A 19,320-nucleotide genomic window follows, 5' to 3' on the forward strand; every position below is an offset into this window, starting at 1 on the left:
TAGGGACGAGAACCTAGGTTTTATTTTGTATGGACTTTGTGTCTTAGAGGCACCGTTCTGTGGGCTTTGTCTCCATTCTCTTATCCTTACAACACCCGGCGAAGGTGAGGAAGCCAGGTCCCGAGTGCCCATGGTCAGCCAGCTGTGAGGGGCCTGACTGCACAGCCGTGCCCTTTCCCTGGGTCAGGCTCCTGTCTAGCCTGTGCTGGCCCGAGTGGTAGGGTCTGGCTTTGGTGGGTGAGTGCCTGCGTTTTGCTTCAGTCAGGATCCTCTCTCCAGATGCTTCTCCTCAGATACCATCAAATATGCCAGACTGTGAAAAACCAGACGCTCCTGGCGATGTTTGGTCGGACCTTTTACTAAAACCCTCCTGGGGAGGAGGGGTTGGGATTGAGGGGCCCCATAGCCGGGAGATGGGAGCGGCTTGGGAGAGAAGGAGAGAGGTCGTGTTTGTGGCAGGGCTCCAGCGACTGGTCTCCTTGTTTCTGATGGGTGTTTTGTCTCTGAGAAATCAGCTGTGCACACTGCTTCATAGCATCAGAATGGAGAATTAAGTTTATTTTCTGACCAGTAAATTACCGCTTTTGTGCATACCAAAGAGAGTTAGATATATCATTAGCAAAATTGCTTTTGATTGTTTTAAATTATGCACCAAAACTGTAATTTCTAGAAAAGGGTTTTCTAAAGATATCAGTAGAGACCAAAAAAAAAAAAAAAAAAAAAGACACTACCATTATATCAACAGTACTCGAGATGCAGATTTGTGCAATTTGGCTAGAATAGAGATGCTCTCATCTGCCCCAGCTAGTTTAGTTTGTACCTGTGTATTAGGAAAACTAGATGTTGTGTGTGTGCATGTGTTTTTTTCCCCCTGCTATCTATGAGGGAGATGGCATCCTATATTCAGGAAAATTGGATAATCAAATGAACTTAATTTCCCCAAATATATTGAAAAACATTTTCCATTTGGAATTATCTTCCTGCTGGTATCTTCAAAAGGAAGGCTACTGTGTTTATTTTTTTTAGCATCTGCTATATATGCCAGGATTGTGCTAGATATTCTATTCATGTATCATCACAGTTAATCTTCTCACCAAGCATATTAGTTAGGTGGGTATTACCTACATTTTGCATGTGAAGAAATATAAGCTCTGAAAGGCTCAGAAAATTGTCCAGAGTGACTCAGCCATTGAGAGGAGTAGCAGGGGCGTAAAGTGGAGTCTGGTTTTAGAGGCAGACAGGGATATTGTAACCCCACCTTTCTCAGGAAGGGAGGAGCTGTCTTACCACCAGTTTGGCCTCCGGTCTATGCAACGTAGAAGAAAATTTAATGGTCTTCTCTGTGGTCTTTGGTTAGTCAGGGAATCAGTAATCCTTGAGCTTAGGCTAGAACTGTGGCATCCTGTTAAAAAGAACATCTTTGCAGCCCAGGGGCGAAACAGGGAGACGGGACATACTTCTGGTTGAGTTACAGAGGCGAGATGCTGGGCTGTACAGATACACCTGTGATTGCATTGGGCCTCGCCGCTCACCTGCTCTGAGTCCTTGGGTCAGTCACCTGACTTTCAGTGGCTCCAAGGGGATCATTGTGACCTGGCACCCGGGGCTGGCGTGCTGGCTCGGTGAGGCAGTGTGTGGCGAGTGCCTCGGGCCGTGTCCGTGGTAGGAGCTCAGGGTATGTGCATTCCTGTCCCCCTTCCGTCCCCAAGTGAGAAGTTCCAGGATGCCATCTTTAATAAGGTGGTAGGTGGGATTCTGTTCGGCGTCCATAAGGTAGCATTTTGTGTGGTGTTATTTTGGAAGCGGCGTTAGGGTGACTGACGGCAGCCTTCCAGCCTGAAATTGGCTTTGGCATTTGTGCACTTGCAGCTATCTTCTCTGCTGCCATATGACACACAGATTTGGATCCAAGAATAGAGATTGGTGGAGTCTGAGGACCAAGCAAGTGACTTATTTTCCAGCCCTTTTTGATGAGGCGTCCACCTCCTCCCGAGTGGTCCCTGACACCACCGCAGACTGTTCTTGTCCTTGAACCTGTTCTCTCCTCTTGCGTGGAATTTCAGGGCAGAAAGGCTCTCACTTTTCTTAACTGGGCAGTAGAGGTTGAAGAGCTAGCCTGAGGCTCAGCTCTCCAGCCTTCTTATTGTATGATACTGGGCTGGTTGTTTGACGTCTCAGTTCTTCATCTGGAGAAAATAGGTATAATAACTTCTGTAATCCTCTGAGCTCTGGGAATGCATAGTTCACCCGAGGATTACGGGAGTACATGCTTGAAAGCATTTGACATCCTAGAACGTGCAACAAGGGCTCCTTCTTCTTCTTTGCTTCTTGAGAGGCTTTGCTGATTTCCTCCTTTCCAGGGTCCCAACCATTATCGACAACAATCAATTTTAGAACATAACCTTATCCCAGGCAGAAGCCCCGAGCCCATTAGCAGTCACTTACTATTTCCCCCAGCTGCGCACCCCTAGCTGAAGGCGGCCACTAAGCTTTTTTCTGTCTTTATAGATTTGCCTGCCCTGGATATTTCATATAAATGGAATCACGTAGTCTGTGATCTTTGGTGACTGGCTTCTTCCACTTAGCATAACGTTTTCAAGGTTCGTTCGTGCTGTAGCAGGTATCCGTCGTTCATTTCTTTTTATGGCCCAGTGATAGTCCGTTGTGTGGATACCACATGTTATTTATCCATTCATTAGTTGATGGACATTTGGGCAGTTGCTACCTTTCGGATATTATGAATAATGTTGCTGTGAACATTCATGTACAAGTTTTTGTGTGTACCTGTGTTTTTACTTCTCCGGGGTATAGATCTAGGAGTGGAATTGCTAGGTCATGTAGTAATTCTGTCTAACGGTTTGAGGAACTGCCAGACTCTTTTCTAAAGTGGCTGCAGCTAGTTTACAGAAGTTTCCACCAGCATGTGAGCGCTCCAATTCCGCCGCGTCCTCACCAGCAACTGTGATTATCTTTTCGATTATAGCCATCCTAATGGGTAGGGAGCGGTGGTATTTCATTATGATTTGATTTGCATTTCCCTGATGATGAATGATTTGAACATCTTTTCTTGTGCTTATTGACCATATGTATAGAAATGTCTTTCAGATCCTTTGCCCATCTTTTAACTGAGTTATTTGTGTTTGTTTATTTATTTATTTATGGCTGCGTTGGGTCTTTGTTGCTGCACGCAAGCTTTCTCTAGTTGCAGCGAGGGGGTGCTACTCTTCATTGCAGTGCGCGGGCTTCTCATTGCGGTGGCTTCTCTTGTTGCAGAGCACAGGCTCTAGGCACGCGGACTTCGGTAGTTGTGGCACGTGGGCTCAGTAGTTGTGGCTTGCAGGCTCTAGAGCTCAGGCTCAGTAGTTGTGGCGCACGGGCTCAGTTGCTCCACAGCATGTGGGATCTTCCCGGACCAGGGATCGAACCTGTGTCCCCTGCACTGGCAGGCGGATTCTTAACCACTGCGCCACCAGGGAAGTCCTAGGCCTCTTAAGTTATTATTTGTTTGTTCATTCCACAAATAGATGTTGAGCACCTACTATATTACTAGTTCTTGTGCTCAAAGCTGTGGATAGAGTATGAATAAGAAATGCAGAATCCATGAATTCTAAAGCTTATAGGCTGGTGCAGAAGATAGACAAAGAACAAGTAATTGCATAGGCATTTAATTATTATGGTCCTAACCTTTTTCTGAGGAGAATTCTGAGGGGGCAGTGAGTATATAACAGGGAAATCAAGGCCCGTTCTCCTGAGGAAGGCACATTTGATCTGAGTCCTAATGGATGTGTTGGGATTAGTGGGAGAGGTGGGGGTGGGCAAGAAAAAGTATTCTAGGCAGAGGAGATAGCATATGCCAAGGTCCTGAGGAGGAAGGAACAAAGCATTCTGAGGAACTGATAGGAGGTCTCTGTGGCTGCAGGTTGGGGGGGTGGGGAGGGGCAGTAACTCAGGCTGTAATAGTGCACAACATGTGGGCTGTGGTAAAGACTGTGACCTTGGCCATACGAGAACTGGGGAACAATTAAAATAGTTTTAAGCAGGAGCGGGGGTGTCTTGCCTGTTTTGGTGCAGTATGGCACGTGGGTTAGAAAGGGCAAGAATGAGTGTGGGGAGACACCTCAGGAGGCTGTTTCTGTGTCCTGGATGATAGCTTACAGCATCTTGGAGTTGGGGGGTGGCCGCGGAGGATGAGAAGTGACAGAAGAATTCATAGACACTGGGAGTTGGAGTTAGTGGAACCTGGTGAGTGATGCAATTGGGCGAGGTGCATAAAGGGAATTTTATTTTATTTTATTTTATTTCTTATCATCCCCCCACCCCCATCACCCCCACTGCTTTCCCCCCTTGGTGTCCATACATTGGTTCTCTACGTCTGTGTCTCAATTTCTGTCCTGCAAACCGGTTCATCTGTACCGTTTTTCTAGGTTCCACATATATGTGCTGACATATGATACTTGTTTTTCTCTTGCTGACTTACTTCACTCTGTATGGCAGTCTCTAGATCCATCCATGTCTCTACAAATAACCCAATTTCGTTCCTTTTTATGGCTGAGTAATATTCCATTGTGTATAGGTACCACATCTTCTTTATCCATTCGTCTGTCGTTGGGTATTTAGGTTGCTTCCATGACCTCGCCATTGTAAATAGTGCTGCAATGAACATTGGGGTGCATGTGTCTTTTTGAATTATGGTTTTCTCTGTGTATATGCCCAGTAGTGGGATTGCTGGGTCATATGGTAATTCAATTTTTAGTTTTTTAAGGAACCTCCATACTGTTCTCCATAGTGGCTGTAACAATTTACATTCCCACCAACAGTGCAAGAGGGTTCCCTTTTCTCCACACCCTCTCCAGCATTTGTTGTTTGTAGATTTTCTGATGATGGCCATTCTGACTGGTGTGAGGTGATACCTCATTGTAGTTTTGATTTGCATTTCTCTAATAATTAGTGATGTTGAGCAGCTTTTCATGTGCTTCTTGGCCATCTGTATGTCTTCTTTGGAGAAATGGCTATTTAGGTGTTCTGCCCATTTTTGGATTGGGTTGTTTGTTTTTTTAATATTGAGCTGCATGAGCTGTTTATATATTTTGGAGATTAATCCTTTGTCCGTTGATTTCGTTTGCAAATATTTTCTCCCATTCTGAGGGCTGTCTTTTCGTCTTGTTTATGGTTTCCTTTGCTGTGCAAAAGCTTTTAAGTTTCATTAGGTCCATTTGTTTATTTTAGTTTTTATTTCCATTGCTCTAGGAGGTGGATCAAAAAAGATCTTGCTGTGAATTATGTCAAAGAGTGTTCTTCCTATGTTTTCCTCTAAGAGTTTTATAGTATCCGGTCTTACGTTTAGGTCTCTAATCCATTTCAAGTTTATTTTTGTGTATGGTGTTAGGGAGTGTTCTAATTTCATTCTTTTACATGTAGCTGTCCAGTTTTCCCAGCACCCACTTATTGAAGAGACTGTCTTTTCTCCGTTGCATATCCTTGCCTCCTTTGTCATAGATTAGTTGACCATAGGTGCGTGGGCTTATCTCTGGGCTTTCTATCTTGTTCCTTTGACCTATGTTTCTGTTTTTATGCCAGTACTGTATTGTCTTGAGTACTGTAGCTTTGTAGTATAGTCTGAAGTCAGGGAGTCTGATTCCTCCAGCTCTGTTTTTTTCCCTTAAGACTGTTTTGACTATTCGGGGTCTTTTGTGTCTCCAAACAAATTTTAAGATTTTTTGTTCTAGTTCCATAAAAAATGCCATTGGTAGTTTGATAGGGATTGCATTGAATCTGTAGATTGCTTTGGGTAGTATAGTCATTTTCAAAATATTGATTCTTCCAATCCAAGAACATGGTATATCTCTCCATCAGTTGGTATCATCTTTAATTTCTTTCATCAGTGTCTCATAGTTTTCTGCATACAGGTCTTTTGTCTCCCTAGGTAGGTTTATTCCTAGGTATTTTATTCTTTTTGTTGCAGTGGTAAATGGGAGTGTTTCCTTAATTTCTCTTTCACATTTTTCATCATTAGTGTATAGGAATGCATGAGATTTCTGTGCATTAATTTTGTATCCTGCAACTTTACCAAATTCATTGATTAGTTCTAGTAGTTTTCTGGTGGCATCTTTAGGATTCTCTATGTATAGTATCATGTCATCTGCAAACAGTGACAGTTTTACTTCTTCTTTTCCAACTTGTATTCCTTTTATTTCTTTTTCTTCTCTGATTGCCGTGGCTAGGATGTCCAAAACTATGTTGAATAATAGTGGTGAGGGTGGACATCCTTGTCTTGTTCCTGATCTTAGAGGAAATGCTTTCAGTTTTTCACCATTGAGAATGATGTTTGCTGTGGGTTTGTCGTATATGGCCTTTATTCGGTTGAGGTAGGTTCCCTCTATGCCCACTTTCTGGAGAGTTTCTATCGTAAATGGGTGTTGAATTTTGTCAAAAGCTTTTTCTTCATCTATGGAGATGATCATATGGTTTTTCTCCTTCAATTTGTTAATATGGTTTATCACATTGATTGATTTATGTATATTGAAGAATCCTTGCATCCCTGGGATAAATCCCACTTGATCATGGTGTATGATCCTTTTAATGTGTTGTTGGATTCTGTTTGCTAGTATTTTGTTGAGGATTTTTGCATCTGTATTCATCAGTGATATTGGTCTGTAATTTTCTTTTTTTGTAGTATCTTTGTCTGGTTTTGGTATCAGGGTGATGGTGGCCTCATAGAATGAGTTTGGGAGTGTTCCTCCCTCTGCAGTTTTTTGGAAGAGTTTGAGAAGGATGGGTGTTAGCTCTTCTCTAAATGTTTGATAGAATTCACCTGTGAAGCCATCTGATCCTGGACTTTTGTTTGTTGGAAGATTTTTAATTACAGTTTCAATTTCATTACTTGTGATTGGTCTGTTCATATTTTCTATTTCTTCCTGGTTCAGTCTTGGAAGGTTATACCTTTCTAAGAATTTGTCCGTTTCTTCCAGGTTGTCCATTTTATTGGCATAGAGTTGGCTTGTTACAGTAGTCTCTTAGGATGCTTTGTATTTCTGCAGTGTCTGTTGTAACTTCTCCTTTTTCATTTCTAATTTTATTGATTTGAGTCCTCTCCCTCTTTTTCTTGATGAGTCTGGCTAATGGTTTATCAATTTTGTTTATCTTCTCAAAGAACCAGCTTTTAGTTTTCTTGATCCTTGCTATTGTTTTCTTTGTTTCTATTTCATTTATTTCTGCTCTGATCTTTATGATTTCTTTCCTTCTGCTAACTTTGGGTTTTGTTTGTTCTTCTTTCTCTAGTTCCTTTAGGTGTAAGGTTAGATTGTTTATTTGAGATTTTTCTTGTTTCTTGAGGTAGGCTTGTATAGCTATAAACTTCCGTCTTAGAACTGCTTTTGCTGCATCCCATAGGTTTTGGATCATCGTGTTTTCATTGTCATTTGTCTCTAGGTATTTTTTGATTTCTTCTTTGATTTATTCAGTGATCTCTTGGTTATTTAGTAACCTATTATTTAGCCTCCATGTGTTTGTGTGTTTTACGTTTTTTTCCCTGTAATTCATTTCTAATCTCATAGCGTTGTGATCAGAAAAGATGCTCAATATGACTTCAGTTTTCTTAAATTTGCTGTGGCTTGATTTGTGACCCAAGATGTGATCTATCCTGGAGAATGTTCCATGCGCACTTGAGAAGAAAGTGTAATCTGCTGTTTCTGGATGGAATGTCCTATAAATATCAATTAAATCTATCTGGTCTATTGTGTCATTTAAAGCTTGTGTTTCCTTATTTATTTTCATTTTGGATGATCTGTCCATTGGTGTAAATGAGGTGTTAAAGTCCCCCACTATTACTGTGTTACTGTCGATTTCCTCTTTTATAGCTGTTAGCAGTTGCCTTATGTATTGAGGTGCTCCTATGTTGGTTGCATATATATTTATAATTGTTATATCTTCTTCTTGGATTGATCCTTTGATCATTATGTAGTGTCCTTCCTTGTCTCTTGTAACATTCTTTATTTTAAAGTCTATTTTATCTGATATGAGTATTGCTACTCCAGCTTTCTTTTGATTTCTATTGGCATGGAATATCTTTTTCCATCCCCTCACTTTCAGTCTGTATGTGTCCCTAGGTCTGAAGTGGGTCTCTTGTAGACAGCATATAGATGGATCTTGATTTTGTATCCATTCAGCAAGCCTGTGTCTTTTGGTTGGAACATTTAATCCATTCACGTTCAAGGTAATTATCAATATGTATGTTCCTGTGACCCTTTTCTTAATTGTTTGGAGTTTGTTTTTGTAGGTCCTTTTCTTCTCTTGTGTTTCCCACTTCGAGAAGTTTCTTTAGCATTTGTTGTAGAGCTGGTTTGGCGGTGCTGAATTCTCTTAGCTTTTGCTTGTCTGTAAAGCTTTTGATTTCTCCATCAAATCTGAATGAGATCCTTGCCGGGTAGAGTAATCTTGGTTGTAGATTCTTCCCTTTCATCACTTTAAGTATATCATGCCACTCCCTTCTGGCTTGTAGAGTTTCTGCTGAGAAATCAGCTGTTAACCTTATGGGAGTTCCCTTGTATGTTATTTGTCGTTTTTCCCTTGCTGCTTTCAATAATTTTTCTTTGTCTTTAATTTTTGCCAGTTTCGTTACTATGTGTCTCAATGTGTTTCTCCTTGGGTTTATCCTGTATGGGACTCTCTGTGCTTCCTGGACTTGAGTGACTATTTCCTTTTCCATGTTAGGGAAGTTTTTGATTATAATCTCTTCAAGTATTTTCCTGGGTCCTTTCTCTCTTCTCCTTCGGGGACCCCTATAATGTGAATGTTGTTGCGTTTAATGTTGTCCCAGAGGTCTTTTAAGCTGTCTTCATTTCTTATCATTCTTTTTTCTTTATTCTGTTCCGCAGCAGTGAATCCCACCATTCTGTCTTCCAGGTCACTTATTCATTCTTCTGCCTCAGTTATTCTGCTATTGATTTCTTCTAGTGTGGTTTTCATTTCAATTATTGTATTGCTCATCTCTGTTTGTTTGTTCTTTAATTCTTCTAGGTCTTTGTTAAACGTTTATTGCATCTTCTCCATCTTTGCCTCCCATTCTTTTTCCAAGGTCCTGGATCATCTTCACTATCACTGTTCTGAATTCTTTTTCTGGAAGGTTGCCTATCTCCACTTCATTTAGTTGTTTTTCTGGGGTTTTATCTTGTTCCTTCATCTGGTACATAGCCCTCTGCCTTTTCCTCTTGTAGTTCTTGCTTCTGCTGTCTGCCCTCTGGTGGATGAGGCTGTCTAAGAGGCTTGTGCAGGTTCCCTCAGGGGATTTTAAAAATGGCTCCAGTTTTTGTCTGTGCAGCAAGTGGAGGGTGGTCTGATTCCCCGAGACAGAGGTCGTCTGAGTGCTGGAGCTGTGGGATGCAGGCCTGGGGTGATAGAATGAAGGAGCCCAGCTTTCAGTTGACTTGGGAGGGCTGGTGGGCCGTCAGAAATGTGTAGGTTGGGCAGGTTCGGAGCTCTGGGCCTGAGAAATAGCCATGGGACTAGGCACCTAGTGGCCCCTGAACAGCTTAGTAAGGGGTGGTTCTGGTGGCCTGGCGGGGTGAGAGGCAGATTGACTTAGGCTTAGGAGAGGGTGGGAAGTGAGGAAATAGATAAGGAGCTAGAAAACGTTTCCCAGAAGGTTGTGTGGGGAAAAGGACTGCCGTGTAGGGAGCATCTGGAACGTTCAGAGAGACACGGCCGGGCTTAAGAGGGTGTCAGGGAGGAACAGCTTGGCACTTGTCAGTCAGAGGGGGGACCTGCCAAGACACAGATCTGCAGGCCGGGGGACAAACGGAGGTGCCGTTATCTGGACAGGCACTTTGAGTCCTGTTTTATAAGGTTGGCGCGAGCGTGTTGACGGTGCGACCAGAGGAAGTGTATTCATTGTCTCCCTGGGTGTACTTTCAGGACGTGAAGAAGTCCCGCTTGCCCATCCTGATAAAAGCGTCGCGGCCACTAGGGAGTGTGTGCCAGCTCCCTGCCCCCCAGGAGGTGGTGGCCCGGCAGCAGGGGGAGCTGAAGGAGTTTAAAAGTCACAATAAGCAACGCCACCGGAAGTTAATTCTGGCTGAAGCAGTGATGGAGGGGAGGCCAGCACCAGAAAAAGCGCTCCTGAAAGGTAAGCACCAAGGAAACCGTATCCTCTGCGAGAAGACAAACGGCGTGACAGGACGGCCAGAAACGTCAGCCGCGTTGTTTGGAATTGCAATACGTTTGAGTATAAATTTCATGAATTGCAGTGACTAATCTTGACTCTTGACAAATATACAATCGAGGGAACACGGTAAGGAAAGCTCATTTGTTGCTTTCATTTTATTCCAGAGGGGGCAGAGGGGGACTGGTCGTGCTCCCAGGCCTCGTGAGGTCACTGCCCCCTTCACTTGCAGTTGTCTGGGGACTCCATCTGTGGAGGCCTCAGTCCTCTTTGCAGGGTTCTCTGGATGGCCAGGCCGCAGTTGTTCGGGTTCTTCGGGGCTCATTCTGAACCCTACTGACCTTATGGCTTCTAGAAGTGACCTGCCTCCCTACTCACTTGGAATCTGCTGTCTTTGCTCTCCTGGGAGCTCCCCAAGTAGAGAGCCTTGGGGTTACAGAGTATCAGGGTGAGACTCCTAGACTTGGAGGGAGCACGTCAGTGGGATCCTCTAGCCCGAGACAGTGGTGCTTAAGAGATGTTGCCCCTTTGAGAGTCTGGGGGAGGCTGAGGGCCTTCTCATGCGTGGAGCACCGTCCATCATCTTTAGAGCGCTCGTGAATCCACAAGAGCCCTTCTCTTGACTCCTGATTTTTTTTTTTTTTTTTTTTGCGGTACGCGGGCCTCTCACTGCTGTGGCCTCTCCCGTTGCGGAGCACCAGCTCCAGACGCGCAGGCTCAGCGGCCATGGCTCACGGGCCCAGCCACTCCGCGGCACGTGGGATCTTCCCGGACCGGGGCACCAACCCGTGTCCCCTGCATCGGCAGGCGGACTCTCAACCACTGCGCCACCAGGGAAGCCCTTGACTCCTGATTTTGAACTTCTGCTCTAAGCGAATGACAACAGCGTGCAATAACAAGAACGGCAACAGTGGTCTTTTATGTATTTATTCGGAAAGGATGTATCAGGTCCTCCTGTGTGCCAGGCACTGGGGAGATAGTGAACAAAAGAGACCGAGTCTGTGTCCAGCTTGTATATCACAGGGGTAGGAAGGCAGTAAGCCGTGAGCAGATGTATCGTGTGTGAAATGATCGGTGCTGTGGAGGGAGATAAAGCTGGTGAAGGACACGGGTAACGTGGAGCGGGGGTCGGGTTTGCTAAGGTATGTGGAGTCGTAGAGAGCGCCTCCCCGATGAGGCGATATTCGGGCGGAACCAGGAGGAGAAGGGGTCAGGGTGGTGGTAGACCCGCTAGGCCCTCATAGGCAGTCTAGGGCTTTGTCTTTTACTCCGGGTAAGGCTGGAAACGGCCAGAGGGTTTTGAGCAGCGGAGTCACGTGATCTGACTTATGCTTTAAAGCAGGGATTGGCAAACTGTGTCCTGTGGACCAGGCTCGCTGTGGGTTTTTGTAAAGTTTTATGGGAGCACAGCCCCCTGCATTCATTTGCGCGTTGTCTGTGATGGCCTTTGCGCTGTGATGCAGGGTTGAGTAGTTGTGATGGAGACCCCGGGGTTTGCAGTCTCAAATATTCGTTATTTGGCTTTTGAAGAAAAGTAGGCAGGCCTCTGCTTTAAAGGATCACTTTTTAAAAAAAATAATTTTATTTATTTATTTAATTTTGGCTGCGCTTTGGGTCTTCGTTGCTGCGTGTGGGCTTGCTCTAGTTGCAGCGAGCAGGGGCAGCTCTTCGTTGCAGTGCACGGGCTTCTCATTGTGGTGGCTTCTCTTGCTGCGGAGCACAGGCTCGAGGCGTGTGGGCTTCAGTAGCTGTGGCACGCGGGCTCAGTAGTTGTGGCGCGTGGGCTTTGTTGCTCCACGGCATGTGGGATCTTCCCGGACCAGGGCTCGAACCTGTGTCCGCATTGGCAGGCGGATTCTTAACCACTGAGCCACCAGGGAAGTCCTAAAGGATCACTTTTAATGTGAACCATGGGAAGGATGTCATACCCAGAGGTGGAAGGATTGAGGAGAGCCAGGCTCGGAGGGCCTCAGGGGTCTGGTTTGGAACTCTTGAGATGCCTGTTGGAGGAGAGGTCTGGGCCCAGGTCAGCATGTTGCGGTATTTGAAGCTCTGAGGCTTGGAGACAAAGGAGGTAGGTCTGGGAACCGAGCCTGGGCCTGAGACGGAACAGCCAGTGGGGTGGGCGGCCCAGGGAGCATGGCCTCCCGAAGCCGAGTGGGGAGCAGATTAGCTATGTCGGATATGCTAGTGAGACAAGTAAGTCAGGGACTGGGGCTTGGCCTTGGGATTTAGCGTTGGGGGAGTCCTTTGGGGACCTTGAAGGGCACTGTTTCCATGGAGCGGGCAGGGCTACTGGCGTGGGTTCCGGAGAGAATGGAGGAGAGAAATTGGATACAAGAATAGGCAACTCGGCGGGGGGGGGGGGGGTTGCCATAGAGGGGTGGAGAGGAGCAGGGCAGTCGGGGGCCACGGTGGCCATGAATCTCGAGGGATTCCGTGAATCGGGACGGTGGGTGTCTGCAGGAAGGCGGGTGTTGTCAGTGGTATAGTCTCACAGCATGAGCTGTGAAGCCGGAGTTTTTAGGGAAGAGAGAGAATGGTCTGGAAGTGTCCTTGAAGAGCAGAGGTGCTCACACATTTCCAGGCCCATAGTACAAGGGAGAGAAGCATCCACTCCTGGGGAGGTTGCAGGAGAAGCAGTGTTTGCTGAGGAAGGGTTGGAGACAGGGGTGGACGATTGCGTCCGAGCGGGGGGTTTTCAGAGCGGTTCCGGCCTGGGAGGTGACCGGGGGCCTCGGCCTGCCCGTGGTGGTAAAATAAAATGAGTGCCCGTTACTGACTGAGCCCCGCTGTCCGCTTTACGTACGTGATCTTGTCGAATCTCCTGACAGTCCTCTGAGGCAGGGACGCTAATTATTCCCGTTTGATCATTGAGGCAGCAGTTTCAGAGATAAAGGGACTTGGCTACGGTCACACTGTTGCCGACATCCCAACCCGGATCGGAACCAGCCTGCCTGATTTCAGAGCCTTTACTTTTCCTCTGCTGTTTCTGGGAGCCTAGTATATGATACCGTGCGTATGGCTTTTACGATGAGCCGCGTAGCCAGAGGTATTTTCTGTTTAATCTTAGGTTCTCTTTTGGGTTTACCACAGTTGAGGTTTTAAGATAAGTTGGGCTTTGGTAGGATTGCTCTTCCCTCCCTCCTTCCTTTCCCAGCATCCTTCATCCATCCATCTACCCATCCAGGCACCCATTCACTCATGCAGTGAATGTTCCCCGAGCGCCTGCTGTGTTCCTGGCCTCACGCACAGGGTGTAGGGGGGAGAGAGGAAGAAGATGCAGTCTCCGCCTTCTGAGGGCTCCCTGTCTCCCGGGGCGGGGACCGCGGCAAAGGTGGCTGAGCCGCACAGGGGCCCTGGCACCTTGCCCAGGGCTTGCCATTTGTGCTTAACAATGTTTTGATTTCTTGCTGAGACCCTGGGGTGCCTCAGCCAGGGGCTACTTCTGCAGCTGCCTGGAAGGCCCCGGAGGCCCCTCTTCTTGGGAAAAGCGGGCATGAGTCTATAGAATTCATTTTCTCACTCATGGTTTTAGAAGAGCCTGGACTTAAACCGTTTCAGACAAGCTGCAGTATATTTATGCTTTTTATGTCCTGTTATGGCAGCTCGATAGATTAATTTTATCTTATGAATTGCATTTTGCCTCCCCAGTGTTTTTATTTTCCCTGTTGTATCTTTGTTTTCTTCTTAGTTGCTTGGCTAAGTTTCAGGCCTGTGGTTTTATCTGGTTTTCTTTCTCTTCGTGGATGCCTGTAGCCCAGCCCCTCGTGGGAGCAGCCTACCAGGACCAGGACAGCCTGGGAGAGCAAGAAGGACTCAAAGCCACGCCGTGTGTCTGGAGAGACAAGGAAAGGGACAGGGATCAGCAGGCCAGCTGCGAGACCGGTCAGAATTCCCCCCCCGGCCTCTTGAACAGCTACTTTGTGTCGGGCACCATTTGGGGTGTTTTATACAAAAATTATTACTAAGCCCTGCAACAGCCATCCTAGGGCGTGGTCACTGTTCCTATGTAACACTTGAGGAGGCTGCGGGTTTTGAGAGTCAAGGTATAGTAGGGTGTCGGAGCTTATAGTCCGTTTGTCTGACACTTTTCTACCGGGCAGCGGGCTGGGCTCTGGTGGTTCAGCCTCAGAGGACTCGGGGCCTGCCCTCAGGGGCCTCGCCCTCAGCCAGCCGTCCTCAGCATCCCTGCAGTGCTGGCTGTTGTTAGGTGCACGGTTGGCCTCCCGCTGCCCGGGGGTGGGGTGGACGAGGGGCAAGCCTGAGCTGACACCTGGTTTGGGGGTTTGTCAGGTGGGTCAGAGACATGGGCAAGGCCCCAGGCAAGCTGTATCCTTCTTAGAATTATGAAGTATCGCAGGCACACAAATAAGCACAAAGAAAAACAACAATATTCATGATCCCAGTCAACCACGAACAGATGCTTAACAGTTTTTCTTTTACCTTAGATTCTTTTTTCCCCTCTTAATTAAAAAAAAAAAAATCACCATTAAGGCGGCCCTGATTCACTCTGTAAGAAATCATTGTCTTCAGGATCCTAAATTTGTCATGGGGTGGCCGTGGGGAAGGACAGTCTCTGGGGGAATACTGAGCTGTGGGCCCTGTTCCCAATGGCGTAAGCTTCCCAAGGCCTGCAGTCAGTACACCGAACGCGTGGTCACAGGCTTCCGCGCTTTCTGGGCTTTGAGGAGGAAGCCACTCCCCCAGATAATCAAGTGCCCTTAGCTGAATTGTGGGAAGGTCCCCAGCGGCCCTGTTTCCTGCATGTAAATGAATGGCCCTGGGGACAGCTTCTGCTTCCTCGTTCGTGGTTAGTCGGTTACTAGAGGCTTCTCCACTGACTGGCAGCTTCCCCTTTCCTCTCAAATCCCCATCGTTAGTGACCTTTTTTCCTTCTTCTTACTGTGCTTTTGCCTCCTCCTGAATTTCCTCCCTTTATTTTTTTTTATTTATTTTTTAATTTTTTGCGGTACGCGGGCCTCTCACTGTTGTGGCCTCTCCCATTGCGGAGCACAGGCTCCGGACGCGCAGGCTCAGCGGCCATGGCTCACGGGCCCAGCCGCTCCGCGGCATGTGGGATCTTCCAGGACCGGGGCACGAGCCTGCGTCCCCTGCGTCGGCAGGCGGACTCTCAACCACTGCGCCACCAGGGAAGCCCGATTTCCTCCCTTTAACTGTTGCCCAGCTGATGCCTCATCCTTCTGGTCTCTGCTTAAGCGTCACTTTCCAGGGAAGGCCTTCCTGAACATTCCCATCAGCCCGCCACGTCTTGGTCTCGTAGCGACTTTGCTCAGCGACTGCCCTCCACGAGGCTGGTACTGCCTGTGCTGGCTTCACTGCTGGCTCTTCCTCAGTAGCTCCTGGACAGAAACTGGAGAAATGGATGAAGGGGGCGCCACAGTCATTACTGGCCTTCACATCAAGGGTTGAGGACTGTCTTTCCTTGTTATGCCCCCCTGAGATGGGGACCCCAGTTGCAGGAGGGATATATCAGGAGGCAGTATTCAGATGGTTGGACCACCAGGCTTGGACAGCTGCTTACTTGCCCTGAACCTTGGGCAAGTTCTTATCTCTAAACCTCAATTTCCTCTTTTGTAAAATGGGGTTATGAGTGATGCCTCACAGGGTCGTTGTGACGATCAAGTGGACAGCATAGGTGAGGAGCTGGGTGCCTGGGCCAGGTCCCAGCACATAGCTATGTGTCCTGACGCCTTGATACACCTGCAGGTTCACACTGTACACTACGGCTTATAATCCTCCATCTCTCACACTCTCTATGCGGTGATTTTTTTAATGAAAAAGTCCTCCTTTGGACCTTTATTGAGGGCTGTGGAGTGGAGAATGCAAAGCCGCATCGCCATGCTGATGTGAGCTGTGAGACTTGCCATATACTGGCCTGGGAGCCTAGGAGTCAGATCCTTGCCTCTGCAAAGTCACAAATTGCTGTTGGTTAGGGACACTTCTCAAGTCAAAATTACGAGTGTCAAGTGTCTGAGTGTGTTTAAGGAGCAGAGTTTAAAGTGGAGGTCTAAGTGTGGACGTGAGGATGAACCTCCCATTCACGATGAGGGTGTGTGTGTGTGTGTGTACGCGCGCATGCATGTGTGTGTGTCTAAACAGTCTGTGTCACAAAAGGACACGTGTACAGGGCTTACATTTGTCTTTGCCTCATGATTACTTAACGAAAGTCATCAAAACTGATCTTTATTCCCATGCGTGAACATCACTTCTTGCCATGAAATTCCATTATCGTGAGGTTGTTATAGCAAAGATATTTCCTTATCTTGGAGTGTGATTCACTGGAAAAAAGCCTTGTTGAGATTTCTCCCTCTGTGTCTCTTACACTCGTTCGGCCAGCAGGACTTACTGGGTACCTTCTCTGCTCCAGGTCCCATGCCAGACACTGGAGAAGCAGGTGAATGATGTGGTCTCCACCCTAAAGGACCTCAAGAGATGAGTTTTTCTAACAAATTTTGTGCACTAAAAATGCTCTATCAGGAGTGCTTCCTTGAGGTCCCGTGGCAGCAGCTTTCTAAAATGAAAAAGTGTATTTTATGGTATTTGCATCATGAGCAGAGAGACAAGAATGGGCTTAAAGCCACGAGGAGCAGCCGCAGAACCCAGAAATTGGAATGTACAGCCTGACAAGGGTTTGTACGTGCCTTTCCTTCTGAGAGGTCTCCTAGGTCAACTCATCCAACCCACCTTGCTGCCCTGGCAGTGTTTCGCCAAGTCCACAAGCCTTTGTTCGCGAGCCTCCTGTGATAGGCATCCTCTTCCATCTTTGAACACCTTCAGGGAAGCAAAGGATATGCGTATTAGTTGGTCTCCTTGGCTGCTGTGTGCCAGACACTGTTAGCCTTTTTGCGGGTATTGTCCCATTTGATCCTGAAAACAAAACAGAAGCCTTAAGCTTCGCGGTAATTGATGTTCTCTCCATTTTGCAAATGAAGCTCCTGAGGCTCAGAGAGGCTAAGTCACTTGCCTAAGGTCACGCAGCTAGTAAGCGGCAGAGCCAGAGCTTGAAACCAGATCCATTGGATTTCAGAGATGGGTTTTTCTACTATATTCTGCTGCTGCTTAAGTATTCAAACCACTCCTTGTATCGAGCTGAGCTTTCCCTGGACACCAGGCATTGTGGTATGTGGTTAAGGATAGAAGCTCTAGACTCAGGCCCGACCTTGAAACCTCACAACAAGCACATAAGACATCTCTTTGGGGAAACTGAGGCTCTGGGCAGTGAATTACTTGCCTAACGCTGTGCAGCCAGCAAGTAGCAAAGCTGGGTATGCGCCCTCTTCTCTTTGGCTTCAAAGCTGCGTATTCTTTCTGCAGTACCATTCTGCCTCCCACAGGAGTTCGGCCACACACCTGAGGATTTAAACTAGCTGTAAGGAGATGTTTCCTGGTAGGATTGTGAGTCAGTGGAACAGCCTGCTACAGGGGACATCATGGCATCCCCGGAAACACGTCGATGTGGAAATGAGAGGACGACTCTCATCTGCTGTGGATTTTAGAATTACTGGGTTTTGATGTTCCTTCACTCATTCCCCAGTATTTTTTCAGCCCTTCATTTACACCAGGTCTGGGCTGGGTACTGAACAAGGCACTGAGAATGTGAAGATGTAAGGCCAGTCCCTGCTGGGAAGGAACTTGCAGTCCAGGGAGGGAGAGAGGAACCCAAGTAACTAAGTGCTGTGTAAATAAATGAATAAGCCAATTGCCAGTCATATGCTAGCACCGAGCACATGGTACGTCTGTCTCGGGTGTTGTGTATGAGGCACTGTGGAAGCACAGAGGGGAGTGACTGTTTTGCATAGCTTGAAGATGTGCTTGCAGAGGGGAGAAAATCAGATCTAGGTGTTGAGGGATGAAGAGTTCACTGAGGAGGAGTTAAGGAGGGAGCCAGGTGTATTACAGGCAGGGGGAACAGCACATGCAAAAGCATGGAGGCATGAGCAGCCTGGTGTGTGCAGGGAATTATGGTTAATTTAGTAGAGACTCTCCGTCGGTGGTGCCAGGGGTTGCCTGGAAGTAGATCAAGCAGGGTCTCAGATGCTGTGAGAAGAAGTTTCGATTTAGTGGGGTGTTGGTGGTTATCGTCGTTGAATTCACTTTTTAGAACAGTCGCTCTGAGGAAGAGGATGGATTGAGAGGGAAGGCCAAGAGCCAGAGGGGTTGGTGGGAGGCTCCCGCAGTGGTTTCTGCTTGGCGGTGGCTGTGAGGAAGGACCGAGGGGATGGATTTCAGCAGTGGAGATGGAGACACCGACATAAATGTGTTTTGATTTTCAGACTCCGAAATTTACCAGCCTGATGACCTTGCCATCTTTCCACCATGCGAAGAGAATCCTTCTGAAGACTTTCCAGATTCCACTTCCGTAGCTACATACTTGAGTCCTAAGAGTCAGTTTTCCGCTAAAGTCAGTGTGGTTGAGACCGATCAGCTGGAGAACAGCGATACCTCAAATGATAAAGAAACCTTAAAACGGAAAATCTGTGACTTGGAAACCGAGCTCGAGGTCTACCGGAACTTCATAATGCAGCTTCAAAAGCACTCCCAGTTCAGTGAGGCCATCATCACAGTTTTGTGTGGGAGAGAAGGGGCCCAGGACGGCTTGAACAAGTCCAAGGGCAGTACCGACGAAGAAGAAATGACCTTTTCAAGTTTGCACCAAGTACGTTATGTGAAACACATGAAAATCCTCCACCCGCTGGCCCCAGAGATGATTGACAGCAGGGCGCTAGAGAGTCTCAGACTGCAGCTGGTGGACCAGGAATATGAGCTGCAGAAGGAGCAGAATTTGAACATGGAACTTTCCGGTGAAATCCATAACCTGCAGAATAAGTTCAGAGATCTCTCACCCTCAAGGTACGTCCCACCTGTCTTCTCCCACGTTTAAGCCTGCAGTTCCCCAACTTGCCACTAGATGGGCGCCCCCGAGCTAAAAGGGAACGCTGCCCTGTGATGGGGGTCCGGTGTGTGCTGGGGAAGGCTTGAAGGCACCGTTAAGGCAGCTACGCCTGCGGGGAAGTGACATGTGAGGCCACAAGGCACAGTGACTGTGCACATACTAGTCTGTGTCTTCTGAAACTGGCCAAGCAGGTTTTGCCCTCCTCAGGTTGGGGACTCGGGGTTAAAGGTTTTATACCAGTCACTTG

General features: G+C 47.1%; 1 protein-coding gene across 4 annotated transcripts in view; it reads left to right on the top strand.

Annotated features, from left to right (window-relative positions):
- The window catches only part of CDK5RAP2 (CDK5 regulatory subunit associated protein 2), a 181,974-nt gene that overhangs the window by 122,609 nt on the left and 40,045 nt on the right, over positions 1 to 19,320 (top strand). For 3 of the 4 annotated variants that reach the window (XM_067743509.1, XM_067743507.1, XM_067743510.1), the window contains 3 exons: positions 9,910 to 10,120; positions 13,916 to 14,044; positions 18,454 to 19,030. In XM_067743509.1, the coding sequence (XP_067599610.1) occupies positions 9,910 to 10,120; positions 13,916 to 14,044; positions 18,454 to 19,030 (917 nt within the window). The remainder of the gene's footprint in view (positions 1 to 9,909; positions 10,121 to 13,915; positions 14,045 to 18,453; positions 19,031 to 19,320) is intronic. The other variant, XM_067743508.1, reaches the window with a different exon arrangement.

The sequence above is a fragment of the Pseudorca crassidens genome, chromosome 7 (assembly GCF_039906515.1).
Source record: "Pseudorca crassidens isolate mPseCra1 chromosome 7, mPseCra1.hap1, whole genome shotgun sequence".
Lineage (NCBI taxonomy): Eukaryota > Metazoa > Chordata > Mammalia > Artiodactyla > Delphinidae > Pseudorca > Pseudorca crassidens.